Genomic DNA, 15547 nt, shown 5'->3' with positions numbered 1-15547 from the left:
CGTCGAAAGTGGCGCGATACTGGCGTAGTTGGGAACTTGTGGCAGTACCATGACGATTTGATCTGTTAGGTTAGACCATAGCACAATTCATGGTATGGTCCGTGCGTATCGACTTTATCAGTTGTTCATATAAACGTGGGTACAGACGTGGCTGTGTATGCACAAAGTTTTATATGGAAAATAAACAATTGCCCAATCGCGGTAAACACACAATGATTCATGTCTCGTCAAATGAAAGTTGGGAAATGGCATTGTTATAATGAAATACGTAACACTATTGTATAAGATAATTTCCATTTTTCATGTCATCTGTCCGTAATTAATGGTTAACATTAATGTATGAACATAAATGTCTTTGTAAATAAGTAACTGCTTTCTAATTCTGGCAACTAATTCGATGCTGTTTACATTGAAATTCTACGTTCTGCCATTAACAATAATATGGTGTCCACAGTTTTTTTGTGGTTAGGTAATGTTATTATATGTGTAATATTATTACATTGCTTTAATGTTTCAAATTTTCCTACAAACGGAAGCGAGTTGATATTAATGATAAGTATCATTGGGAGTATATTAACAATTTATTATTGAAAATGCTTCTTAGCTTTCAAGTTGTGCTAGTCGACCATTATTTGTTTTGCTCGGTAATTATTTATTTTTAATATTATCTTAGTAGTTATTATTTATATTTTAGGGGGATTTTAAGTAAAGGTTTGTTTTTATATTATACATCATGAAATGTTATATAGAAGTTATCACTGATGGCGGTGCCGCACACCCTTTAATCATATTTCCCGAAGATTTCTCAGTTTCATTCCCTGTCAGGGCTAATCGAACGTATAGGCGCATTAGCATCTCCCCCACTTTTCCATTTTTATCCCCTTATTACTACCCAGACCATATCGGTCTCACACAGTCAAGCACCCAAATACCACCTAATCTTTAGTAACGATTGCTATCGTTTACCTTAATCTTGAAACTCAATACTTAGCGCATACTTATGCTGTTACTAACAGTGATGTACCGTTTCATTTCCGTTTGTTTTCTAGAAATTAATTCACAAGAACTGAAGTTAACTCATTACAGTGATTACGTCGGTTAATTTAGTTTCTACACGTTAATAAATATGATATTTGAAAGGTTAATTCCGGTGATTAAATCAAGGTTTAATTAAAATTATGTGTGTAGGGAAGCCTACGTCTTTTTGAGGATATCCTTTGTTTTGTTAAGCAATACGCCGTATAATGTTTGTCAAACTTTTCAACCGAGTTCAAAAATAATTCTTACTTTGGATTCCATTTTAATGTAAATAGCCATTTCATTCGACGAAGCTAAACTCAAAACATGTTCCATTCTATTCACTTGAGACGTGTTTGTACACCTAGTATAAACCTGGCGACATTTACTATTGAATTGTCAATGATGTAAATTCCGCCGGTAGAGTGAAGTCAGGAATACAATCGAGTTTTATAAACACATTTCTTATTCAATATCATTTTACGGACTACACATTTTTAATAACTATTCACATTAATAGTCGTTAACAATAAGAACATAAATATAATCATAATAAATACTTAGTATTTATATGGAATTAAATAACAATCTTAACAGCAGTTGTGAAGTCCGTATCGAAACGAGTCCTGCCCCGTCCGCTGCCATATAAAATCAGATCATGTAACAAAATCAAACGATCCATTGAAGGAGCAAACACATTCCGTTTTATTACATGCAGTACGTTAGGATAGTACAATGAATGTTCTCAATAAAATACATGCCTTGGTTGCAAAATAAATAACTATTGTGCGAACACCCTGCACACAACGCGGAAGAAGTTCTCAAATGCAACTTATAACTTATTGTTTAGAAAGCAGCGCGGCGAGGTGGGTCGATTCTTACAGGGCTCTTAGTCGACGTTTAAGCGTTAAACTATCCGTTTACCAATGATCTAGATGAAATTTAAACTATTTCTTACTACAGTACAATTGAGTAGAATAACTTTTTTGAGTAGCGGATAGCACATTCTATTGTTGGCCTAATAAATTAGTCTAGATGTAGAAATAATTCAAAGGCAAAAGGGTTTTATTAATACTGCGTATTTTAAGATCTTATGATGTATGAGTGTGTCATGATTTTACTGTGAGAAAAATAGATAATATCTGAAACAATATTATACTGCAATTACCGGTGGCGGGTCTCTCATATGTGGGAGTCCGCCTGGGTAGGTACCACCGCAATGTCTATTTCTGTCGCCAAGCAGCAGTTGTAGTCATTGTTGTGTTCCGGTTTGAAGGCGATTGTAGTCGTATAACTACTGGATATAATGAGACTTAACACCTCTTGTCTCAGGATGGCGAGCGCATTGGAATAACAAACAATACTTTGTAATTTAAGGTATTGGATAGTGTTTCTACTGTTTATGGGCGGTCGTATCGCTTACCATCAGTGGAGTGGAGAATATATTACCGCCTATTAAACGCTCGTCTCATTATTTAATGTATATCACAATTTCGGGACTCCCGCGCACTCAGTGTGCGTAGTGTGACGACGAGAGATTGTAACGCGCGTTGACTAGGACTCTTGGTACGTTATACATGTGATCAAACCATTTCTCTCATTCTTGGTATATAATACGGCTCTTGCTCTGCAGGATGTGATTTATTTTTCAAATACTTTAGGTTTGTGGGTACTGTAGTATTTAGTTATTGCAGATGTTGTACTCGTATTTTCTAAATAGAACCTATTTAATATTACTTGTTTTCTGTGATAGGCGGAGATGAAGAAGCTGTTGTAGAATATAACCTTTGTTGTGACCAATATTCTTTTTAATGTGTTCTATTTTTGTAAATATTTGAATGTTGTTGTTTGCCTAGTTACTTATTTTACCTTGAAATAAACAATTATGTCAATAAGACATCTTTTTACTTAATTTTATAAATAACTCAGAACATATACCAATTACTTACAACAGAAGCAAGCACAGGGTCAATTATAGCATCTGTAATCCCGAGTGACGATATTGCGTAGTAAAACTGATGAAACCGACATAACCCTTCCATTCACTTCCTAGTGGTGGTAGAGATAACGCGTGTCATCCCCAAAAATAAAAAACAAAATATATGGATCCATCACGCCAGCCATCTAACAAACCCTGATGAGTCTGAACCTGTATTTCATAAGTTTCGGAACATTCGATGCGACGCTGTGTACATTTGACGCCAGCGTTAATGCATTTGTAACCGTTGAATGTTTTTAGACCGTCGCGTCGAACCGGACGAAGCATTGTTTCCAGTCCCAAATTGCAGGGAGGTTTAAAACTATTGTTATATTTTGAATGGGACAGTGGGAAAATCTGTCGATATTAATGTGGCGTACGGAATTTTTATTTTATTTATATTTGAATTTTTGACCTCCGTCGCGTCGGTATTAAAAATGTGAAATGTTTTTAAAAAATACGCCATTTACTAGTACAAATATAACGTAGTGTTACAAAACAAGCGTTACATTATTATATATTTAATTGTACTTATATGTACTGGAAATGTGTGTTGCGTCGACCCTACATTAGGGTAGGATAATGGCATGTAGAGAAGTAAATATCATTAGAGCATAGCATGTCTTCAGTAACTGAATGTTACTGGAGATATGCTGCATTAACTAACTAAAATTCATTGCAGAAAACAAAAAAAAAATATTAACGTATTATTTAATTATCCGTATCATATATGTGTCAACCAAACAACTTTACATAAAAACAAATGTTCAACTTAACTCAATTATACAAATAGCACAAGTGTTTTAATACAAAAAATCACCACTAATAATGTCAGATCTAATATACAACTCTAAATATACGAAATAATATATACTCTTTGAAATAAATCCAACTACATATAATTAAGCCAAGAACAAATTATTAAAAAGGACATCATTCTATATGAGGGTGCACAGCTATATAATAAATTACCATTTTGAAAGACAGTGAATTGTGAATTTAATATGACGAAATTTTAAAGGCCGAAATATCCATGATTATTAATTATTTTTACATTTTTCTTTCAACTGCGAGAACTAATCACTAACTAGACGTGAATTTAAATTCTTTACTTGCCAATACTTGTTTAGTTACCCAGATTAAAGCCGAAACAAAATGTATGAAAATGGACCTTGAGCTACCACCTTAAGTTAATATTGTGGCGACGAGTAACAGAGACTAACTAATATTCTTACTTTAAGATACAAATTTATGTATCTCATTATAGGTGAAATGTGTTATATTTCTTATAAGAATAAAGCTCTTTAAACCTAACTGAATCTTCATACGACAATGGTACTTCAACAAAGAGCCGAGAAAAGTTTTTTTTACAAACTACCGAGAACGGAAACGCTAAAGTTATAGAAACGAATTTGGGTTTCATACTTGTTCGACGACGCGATCGATGGGCCCTGGCGGGTGTGAAGCCTGCAGTATTATGTTTGCTGGTCGTCTTTCGTAAATATTGTAGGTATTTCATAAGATTGTTTCAAATATATTGTTTGTAAAAATGCGGTAGTTTATTCGCGGCAGATTTCCCGCTATTTTGTGTCAGACTGTATGACGATAGTACGTAGGTAGTATGCGTCTGGTCATAAAAGACCGTTGTCGTGATCTACTTTAGTAAATCATATAGGGAGGCCAGCATACGTATTACAGTCAATAAAGAATGCTGTGATAATTCTGAAGACCTTCGTGGAAAGTAATGACTACATGATCATTATCAATTGAGCATCAGTCGCGGTGAAGTCTTTGTTCTGACAGTATATTTTTTTCCGTTCTTTTACTTTAAATAATGACTAGGCAGGGGCGCGAGTCGCAGTTCCTGTATCGATTACGAATTAACATTTGGCGCGCGATAAGATTATGCCGCGGCTATCGATGTGAGGTAAGCGAAACGCTTTTAACAATGACGTTCGGTATCGCGTACGGCGATAATGATTCATTTGTATGCGTCCATCTGTCGATAGTCGACTGTCGATATTTTTAGAGTTCCGTACAAGTCATATAAAAGAAAAATAATAATTATTTTCTATTATCATGGAAAGAAATGTAAATATTACGTTAACGCAGAAAATCATTGCGTAGTACGTTGCGGAACCCAAACCCCGATACAGACTTGCGCATGGACGATTATTTTTAATAAAGTTCAACATGTTTGATTTGCTGGTCGTGGCCATAATTTACTTTGTTTATTGTTTGCTACCTACTGATAATATTTATATTCACAGGTCGACGATCTAATGGAAAATGTTGTTGGTTGTTTTATTATTTTGAAGTAAAAGCTTTAATTTAATTTTATTTGTTTAGAATTGCTCAATAGCAGTTAATTAAGGATATGAAACTAACTTTCAAGTTTCGACTCATGAGTTTAACGTGTGTAAATGCCCCGTCAAGCTAATTTCATGTCCAAAATGCATCGCGTGGATAAATCTCGTGTGTAATCTGCATTATCGATTTTTATCTGTGTGAACCGACTGATGTTAACTTGGTTATCGTCGGAGCTCATGTTTTATTTTTGCTTTGTTAATACGTTTTTGCGATCTTGTTTCGTGTCTAGACAGGTTTGAATTAATGTTTTGGGAGACACAGGAAGATAGTCTTTTGTAGTGATTGTAGTAGAATGAAATTGTTTTCTTTTGTAATGTTTTGTGTACATTGCTTGAAAATTAAGATGATAGTTGAAAAAGGCGGAAAAAAGCTTTCATTCAAAACGTTCCTTAATCCTTTTAAGATATAACAAAATAATGCACGGTAGAATTGTTCCTCTTTTATAGGTCTACAGAAAAGTCCACGGTGTATTATGTAATACTATGACAGAAAAAATGTAGTCACCAATACGCGCTGCTACCGGTGCGATGAAAGTGTGGGTCGCTAGTTGGATATAATATAGCCTTTTGTACGTATACCTACATTTAAAACTTTTCAGACGCTTAGCAGACATTGAACCAGACGAATTGAATCATGTGCGACGAACTGAAACAAATATTTTAACTAGATCCTGCAGGTATTGACGAAATATGATTGAAAAAACATAATCCATTTCTTCGCTTGGAGTTAACAGTAGTGGATTTATGCAGCGCACTGCTGCAAATCTGTGCGAGGCATATTCCTGATGATAAAAACGAAACACTGGTAATCCTTGAAATAGTACACCTTCGCGCGCCGTTTTCTGTTTAATACTGTGCGGGTATTGCAGTTGGCGTATCTGCTATTTGGATGTATCACGTTATAGCTGTGTATTGTTTTATGTTTTTATTTTATTGTCGGACTAGCTGATCCAGCAGACATTGACCTATCTTAACTATGAATTTGCAGTGCGCATTCTGTCTATCGCTGACAGTTATTTCAAACGACAGAAATTTATGTAAAATTAATATTGTCGTTAAGTTTTCTTAAATTTTCTAATGTTCCGCTCAACTTCCTTATTATTTCCTTCCATAGAACCTATTTGTGACAATAATTAATATTGACATAATAAGTATACATCATTTGATATTGTGGAATCGTTTGTATCAAATTGTATCTGCCTGTGTTGGTGTCGTATTCTGACAGACACACAAACACAATTCACGCGTGGAATTATGATTTATTGCAATGTTTCCTGACCTTATTTTCTCCATGATTTGGAATTGCATGGATGATAATAATTTATAATTGTATTCTAAAGTATATTTTATCTGTTTTAAAATATTCTGCCTTAAAAGAAACTATTTTATAGTCAAAAGTATTGAAACAGCTATAAAGTATGTTATAAATTAAGGACAAATAGCGTTGTATGTGTGTTTGTTGGTAGCGAACAGCAGACTTGCAATGATCGATCAAAACACAATTATCTTAGTTCCGCTTTGTCTAACGCTTCAGTCAGACCGTCTGCAGTCTTTGGACTTTGAAAGGTTTATATTACCTTCCGCACCGGCATCGATACGATACATAATACGTAAAACCGTCGTGTTATCATTTCATAAATTGATTAACTTTGACGTATTGATTCTTAGGAATAAGTTGTCATTTAATATTTACATAGATCATTTAGTAGTAATATTTATTTAAAACATATAAATTCGTGTAAAATATAAATGGTAATTTAATTTTGTGGGTGTCAATGATAATTACTATTAAGCTCATTAATCGCGCTAATAATACCGCCCGCTTGACGGAACAATATCACGAGTTAACCTGTTTCCGATAACTTTTTAATGAATCATATTTAATCATGAAATAAATTAAAAACAATCGTAATTACAAATGAAAGTTAGGTAAGGTTAATTGTAAGTACATATTTCTAATTATAATTAATCCTTAGTATACTTTTCTATAGGATTTCATTGTTATCAAACTTTGTTTTAGCACGTTACCTTATTTACTATTTACCGCTTATTGATTTGAATAACTAAAATTGACTTTCTTAGCCAATTTATGAAGTCACACACACTGACGCATTTTATCCCTTAAACAGCAGGCAATTTCCGCCCTGTGTATGTATATCGTTTCATAATGTGATAGAGAGCGAGCCTATCGCCATGTCGAGCGCAAATTCCAGACTCCGGGCTATTTGCCCGACCTAGAATACGAACCCGAGATTTGAGAGTGGAAGTCGTACCGCGTACGGAATACAAATACGCCATGGAGCCTGCCAATTTATGTAATCAATTAATAATATGGTACCTACTGTTTCATGCAATCATTCAACATTTAGCTCTCAATGAAAATTTCACTTTTGGTATTCTCAATTATTCAAAATATGAATGATTTACAGTTTACTATTTAACGCTTACATACAAACAAACTGTACACAATACTTAATACCTCAACAATGCTTCCATACGATAAAAGATCTTAATGCAGAGCAATAAAGTTTATTTTGTCTTTGAAAGCTTCATAAGGATTATTATTAATATAAAAAAGTACTGCCGAGGCGCGACACGGCGATAGCTTTATGGTGTTTTCGCAACGCCCACGTGTGTAACCTTAGACCCATTTTTGCTTCCATAAGTATCTGCAGCGTTTGGCTAGCTTAGTTCCTTTGCAAACAAATTTCTCTCACACGCGTGCTGTGACGTTCGCGCGGTGATTCGTTAAAGATTTTTTCATGTTTATAGAATAGCTCATGATAAGGATTGTAGTTCGGGATGAGGCTATGGAGCGTGAGCGTTAGATTATCGCCGCGAGTTTCTCAAGCGGCTGTATGTAAAAACCCCTGCAGAAGGGTAAAACCTGTTAGGTAGGCCTAAAGTTAGACTTTGGGACATTTTTATTATTCACCAGGTTGGACTAGCGACTCCGTCCTTGTGAATACTTAACCGAATCGAAAATATTCATGGTAAAATGAAATATAGTTTATGTCACCGTGTGTGTAAATCTATTAGAGAAATATTTTTAGAATCCATTCTGTAGTCCTGATATATATTACACGTAAGGCAAAACATCACAAGCTCACAGACTGCTTATTTATAACTTTAGTTTAGATGGTAAAATATGTATTAATATTGGCTGGTATGTGTTGTGTTGAAAAATGTTGATCGTGAATGGATTTGTCATTATAACATACCACTGAAGGAAGAATTGTTTCGCTTGCCCATTCGGTAACATTCACAAGCATGTTATTATAAATTGTTGATATGTCTAGTCTTATATTTTTAAACCAGAATCGGTAAATATGATCAACTTTGTACACTATAATCATACAACCCAAACATCCCTGTATGCGTAAAAGAACTGTCTTCTCATTAAAATAAAACTTTGCTGATTTTATCGCGGTTTTATATAATTAGTTTTATTGTAATGTCTAACATCAGCGTAATTATAAGAAATTATTGAACTGTATTCTCATACACTAACATGACAGTCACGTGGAATGTCAATGCCCTTTAACAAATTAAGAGTTAGGGCGGAGGGATTAGCAGTGTTCGGTATCCCGTCACCCCACTGTAACTAATACCCCACACAAGTTAACGTTACGTAAACAGAACCGAATGCACTAAACCTGTAGAGACTCGCCAATCGATACCCACTCGTTCGCAATAGTACAATTAAACAATCTAATCTTATCATGACGCCTCTCGACGGCCGGTCAGACAATATATTAGCGTCGCGACTCGCAATTACTTTGCAATAATATATTACTGTTATGTTTAAAGGTTACATTAGTTGTTCACTTGAATAGTGCTAGTTTTTTTCATTGTTGCGGCGTCTTCCGGGGTTTTATCGTGAAAGGAGACGTCTTGTAAGTAATTAAGCAGTTTTAGAAATTGGATTTTCGCATTCATGTTCTTATTAAACTGTCTTTGCCATCGCGGCAAGCACGACTCGATTAGCGTAAAAGCACAGAAAAATAGGCATTTCGAAAAGCTTACCTCAGATGAGATCGTTTTCAATTTAAATATACATGTATAAAAAAGCGGAGACCGTCGCGTCGTCGCTTCGTGGGGTTGCATGCGCTGCCTTCGCCACATTGAAACTTACGTATGCGAAAAAATAAATGTATAAATGCCACTAGTATTCGCTCATGATCTTTGGGAGTTTTAAGGATTTTTATTTAGAAACGTGACACTGACACCGTTGTTTTTGTTCCAGGTTATAATAAAGTATGTTGATGTCCTTTTGTAATTCGTTATTCCACCATATTTTTTGGCGTAACAGCATGTAAGGGTTTGTCAATGGCCAGTGTTTCAATGTGCCAAGGAAAACACGTACAGTGTGATATATTTTATATTAACACAGCGTAATTACTGCACCTGACCTGATACAACCGTAAAATTCAATTTCAATATTCATCTTTAAAACAATGTGAATAATAGACAACTCAACATTTAGGGCCATCGTTATCGTATTGAACCAATAATGTAAATAGGACTTGTTTTATTACCATTTGAGATACCAGACGAGAGCATAGACAAAAGTGTGACTTTTATATTTCATCGACTTATACGTTTATGTGACAAGCAGCACGTACTCATCAGTTGTGAAACGTTTAATACAACCCTTATAGTAATTAATTCCGCTGAGTGTTCGTAATAATTAACAGCGCATGTTTATGTTTAAAGGTGCATTACATATAATTATTAATAAATGTAATAGCTTTCATGTATGTACAAGGCGGAGTCGTCCCCGAGGTAACCATATCAGTCTAGAATGTAGACTATAACGTTGATATTTGGTATTGAAAATAATATTAAACTTTATCAAAGATAATTATAGGTGTGGTTAATGTCAGAGACGGAGCCATCACTGTCATAATTGGTGTGAATTTAATGAATTAGGTTATACAGTTTCATGTTTGTGTAATTAAATTGCCAGGTTTAGTAATTGATTAATCGTCATAAGTAACTGTGCATATGAATTATTTATTTTGCTCTTATTTAAAATTAAATACAGTAGAATCATACACACAACCTTAACCGTAAGTGTCAAATGTCCTTCATATTTTCGTTGAAATCTATGGAAATAAAAACCTAAACCTAACAATTTCGAGCTCTATTAGTGTAATAGAGCTACGAAAGTGGTATCAAAAATATATTTAAATAACATACCTACAGAAACTGCGACTGAAATTTCGAAAGTCAATATTTGTTTTGCACGAAAGCTCGTAATCAGGATAGTATTGATAGGCTGTGTAAACGGACGCTACGACCATATTGTCCACGGTTAACCAGGTTAATTTCTGTCAACAATGTAGTTGACGTCCCAGCGGTTGTCGCTTTAAACCGGCGTGGCATGATGGACTAAAGCATAAGATAAAATCTCACCGTAAATTAGGCGCGGGAATGCAATCTGTAGTGTTTATACTACAAAACAAAACTCTGTAATCGACACGGATAGAAATTAAAAACCCTTAATAACGTCGGCACAATAAAATAGCTATTATCGTCTCAGATGTGCAGATGTCAATACATGCTAAGGAAATTTAAAGTGGCGGATTATAACGAAAAAGGGGAAGGAATACTTGTGATGCAATGAGCGCGCTTCGTCGACTTAACGCGTCTGCGGGCAACTGCGCTAAGCTAGCAACTACTCCAATTGATAGCGTCATTAAAACTAAGCATTCTGATAAACGCCTATCATTATGACATGACGAGAATCGCCTGACAAGCTTGCAGTATTATAATAACAAATATCTCGTTTGCGATGTTTTAGAAACCAGAGCTCGGTCGTGCAATTTGTCCATGTAAGTGTATTACGGTGCCGCAATCACTATACTTCGCCATCAGCGCCATTAATGAATTTAGTCAATTTCTACCACGGGGTGCATCGACATACGCAGGATTGACATCGCATCGCAATCTAATTATGAAAGCCTATTGTGTTGAGTGTGACACTGATTTACTTCATGTAATTGATATTTGTTATCAATTTAAAGGCACTGAATTCTCGTTTGGTAATTATACCAAACAGAATGTGCGAATTTGTGGTTGTACGCTGTTATGTGGATAAACGCGCTGGGGCATAATAATTTATCCTTCGTTGGCGCAGACGTTAGTTTCTTGTATTCGTTATTGGAATAAAAATTGCTTGTGTTTGTATTTAGAATTTGAAGCAGTCAGCACTTTGACGAGATTTCCTATATAAAATATTTTTTTCAAAGATGTTATTCTTGTTTGTATTTACAGTAGAAATTTAAAAGCAATTTCGTTATTTCTATATTGAATTACTAATGTTTCTAATGGGATTTCGTTTACTATTCGACTGTCTAAACTCTTACTCCATCTAACGACAGGGCGAATGTAATCTGAGTGTACTACTCACCGGCTAACAGTTTCCAGATATAGCAAGGAGTGATGCTGAATTGTATTTTTTTTCCAGTTTTATTTTGTGATGTTATATTTAAACATGGTTCAACTATTTTATATTAAGTTTTAATTACTATGATTTCCAGAATATCTAAGTATTCTATCAAAACTAATATTTTACTATCGAAAGTTAAATATTTTTAGTGAAATTTCTCCTAAATAACCAAATGGCGTCAATTTAGTCGACGCGACGCGACGTCGCCCTTCCTATTTCCAAAACACGGCAGGTTTAAGCACACCTCTTTTAATTACCCTTGAGTTAATTGCTTCCAATTAGATTCGACTGCAGCACGTTAAGTTCCTGCCTACAAGTAAGCAAATCATTGTCTTTTTGCTAGACACGAAACATTTATGAATGTTTTTCGTTAAATGCTTCAATTCAATTAAGTGCACCACGGCAGCGGCTGGTGAGCACGGTAACCATTTTTGCACTCATTCCAGACGCGTATTCAGCAATCCATAAAATACGTAGTCGAAGTACAAAACAAATATTTCATACGTCACCTAAACTTTTAAATTTCTTTATACATTGCTTAGGTATTGTATATAATGCTCGTTTATACAGAGTGCCGGTACCATGAATATGTCATTTAGAATAAGAAAAACAAAACGAATTGCTATTAATTTCGATATTTTGCCTCTAATTTGAACTCGGGTCTTAATCCTCCAACTTCGAGAGGTTTAGTAATACATTATTTAACCCATAATTAGTGTTAACTCGGCAGTAAAAATAGTAATAATAATTTTACTCTGCCGCAGCAGCTACCTCGAAGTTATAAAAATAGCTCTAGAACGTGCAAGTGGCTCTACGAGATTATTACATCGGTAAATTTACATCTCTTACAACGCGTTTTGCTAATTTATTTCGCCGACTTAGAAATTGATTGCATTCTATGGAGTAGGACTATCGTTACCAAACTGATATCGTAAATGACGTGATAACACAGCCCGTAAGATTATATGTTTTAATCAATCCTTTCCAGCAATCATTGAACGTAATGAATATTCCGAATACTCCCGAATGCGTTGCATATGATTATAATGTAACTTTTCCTCGGTTCTCAATGTTATGAACACATTGTTTACACACGTCGGCGCGTGATTTGATTACTTAATAGTTTTAACGTGAGTCTGTTGCCGTCCGCGTGAAGGCCGAATGAACGTTTCCTATTTTTGTTCTGTGTATAATGCTATGTTTTTTTATAGCTCCAAATGAGTAATTATTGTTGTAATTTAATTAGGTTATCACTGTGTTTTGATATTGCTGTATCGTGTACAAAGGCAGATTATTGGGAAAGAGTAAAGTATATCAAAAGCCTATACTGGGAAGGAATGCTAGAATTATTTGATTTCTATTTTATCTACAGTTATATGTATTAGTAACCGAAAGCCATTTGCCTGACCTTTGTTTAAATTCAAGCCCGACACTAAGGGCTATAATTATAATTAATGTCAATTTGTGAATAAACTGACAAAACTCAATAATTACAGGTGACATCACCCAGAAAGGATATGAGAAGAAAAGGGCGCGTCTTCTCACGCCTTACATTCCACAGCAACAGCCGCAGGGTGAGTTGAATCTTATAACTTTAACAATAAAACGCAATATCGCTGCTAACACTGATGCCTGAACTAATCGAGTAAGGAACCGACGCGTTAGTACTGGGGAACCACTCCGAAGGATTTACTTTATAATTTATTTTACATGTTATTTTTAATACTTGACAGGATAATTGATTGTTCTGATAAAAAAAAACTTCGCAGTGGAAACCCTAGTTCAATATTCGGTGTCGCGAGAATTGTTTAAGAGTCCAAGGTCGCGACAAAAGCGTCGCAGGGGTCAAGTGTCAATTGATCGCCGTCGATGGATGCTGGACAAACGCGATAGGAGCGCGGCCCGATTCCACAACGAGGGTCAAACGGTGGGGCCATCTAGAATCTGGCCTGACCACTCGCTCAATATAGAACGATAGTACGATGAACTTACTAAGAGAAAGGAGGTAATTAATCGGCCAAATAAAAACTCCGCATAGTAAGTTTTGATCTCCGTCGGTCAAAAAGTACGCACAAATTTAAAATTCGTTTTCATAACTGAGCCAACATTTCTCTGGTTACGTAACATTTTTTGCGAGCTCGGCGTTTAATGGCGCGCCGTCGGTAATTGTGCATCGGGCCGCCGGTTTGCATTATAGAAATAATGAGGGCGACCTTCACTCTTGGCCCACATAAAAACGCAACGAACACAAACAGCTGCCGCGAGCCCGCGATGTTGTCCAGCCGCCATCGACGGCGCTCCGAATGCGCCGTGCCTCTTTACGCGACGCTGCTTCTTAACACATTTAGGACATTAATTTTACACTAGCTTTACTGTTGAAATCAACGCAAAAAACATTTCTGTTGTTCCACTTGACGTGTTTCTTTTACTTTATTTATGAACTCTTACAGAATGTACTAGTGCACAAATAAATTCATTTGCAACATTAAAGTAGAAATAAAAATGTTCATTACAAAATATTATAGTTTATATCAAGCATATCGGAAGGAATTGCTCCAAAAGTTGTAAGCGAAGCCTTTGTCCACCAGTACGAAATATCTTTTGTAATTTATCTTAAAAACAGACTGTTGCGTTGGACTCGTATGTACTTAGAAGAACTTCACATAGATGTCCCTATTTGTCCGATCACTAATAATGTCGTGCAAATGTTTTGATATATATCCGACTGACATTCGTCACAGACACTTGCTGCACACATTTATTTTAACAATGAATACGTCACTTTGTAGGCATTTCAACTATTAATTAGTAGACGACTGCACTGCGGCGTAATTGATGTTTCGCTTTCCATTTATATTAACGTTGAATTATTAATAAACGTTTACAATTTCGTAGTATATACAATACACACCTAGTCGCGTGGCGTTAGTTAATATATATAAGATCACACATGTGAATAGTATTCATTTGTGAACATTTAATTAGTGCATTTAATAGGTGTGAATATTGTATCGACTCGAAATTGAGGGGAAGCATAGAATCGATAACGTCGTAGTGTGTGTGTGTTATGTGTCTCCGTCCAACTCAACAGGCCATCAGTGGTTCAGTACAAACGAGAAGCAGCGTCGCGTAGCATCACAGCGCGATACATGTTATTTATAATTTGTTTATTTTTGTTATTTGTTATGGTTTAGTTAGCCGGTTGCAGGCGCACAACAACCACACTTTATCACCACGGTCGCGGTACCGCGTTAGTCACTATACATGTAATGTAAAGCTTCGCTTTCGGTGCAGTTTTGCCTACTGAATTAACTGAACCTTGCCTCGAGCGGATCGTGGCGGGCCTATTATGTAACGCGTGATTTTCTCTCGCGCAAGATGAGTGTGATGCGTTTATCGTAACTGTTTTTAAAAAGTTTGCCCTCGTAGGCTGTTTTCTGTTTTGTGGCGTTAACAAAGACTTTTGTACATCATTTATGCGCATCACGAGCGGCGTGCATACGTCTTTATAAATCTTTTGTGTTTAAAATAAATGTATTCTTATAAATTCCTATAACTTCTGTTAACGCGACTTGAGAATTTTACCAATGACATACATAGGTGGTCTACAGCGCGTTATAAATAGGAAATTAGCAAAAAAATATTAAGGTGATTTTATTGATTTTGAAAGTTTTCCCATCACAAGTTTACTTTAAGTACTCATTTTATTTTATAATTTTGTGAACAATG

General features: G+C 35.4%; 1 protein-coding gene across 7 annotated transcripts in view; it reads left to right on the top strand.

Moving 5' to 3' along the window:
* LOC115439919 (disco-interacting protein 2) overlaps nt 1-15547 on the top strand; it is a 167116-nt gene that overhangs the window by 31609 nt on the left and 119960 nt on the right. For all 7 annotated transcript variants that reach the window (XM_030163997.2, XM_030163996.2, XM_030163998.2 and 4 more), the window contains exon 2: nt 13315-13392. In XM_030163997.2, the coding sequence (XP_030019857.1) occupies nt 13315-13392 (78 nt within the window). The remainder of the gene's footprint in view (nt 1-13314; nt 13393-15547) is intronic.

Source organism: Manduca sexta, chromosome 27 (assembly GCF_014839805.1).
Source record: "Manduca sexta isolate Smith_Timp_Sample1 chromosome 27, JHU_Msex_v1.0, whole genome shotgun sequence".
Lineage (NCBI taxonomy): Eukaryota > Metazoa > Arthropoda > Insecta > Lepidoptera > Sphingidae > Manduca > Manduca sexta.
This window is presented reverse-complemented; position numbering and strand designations above follow the sequence as displayed.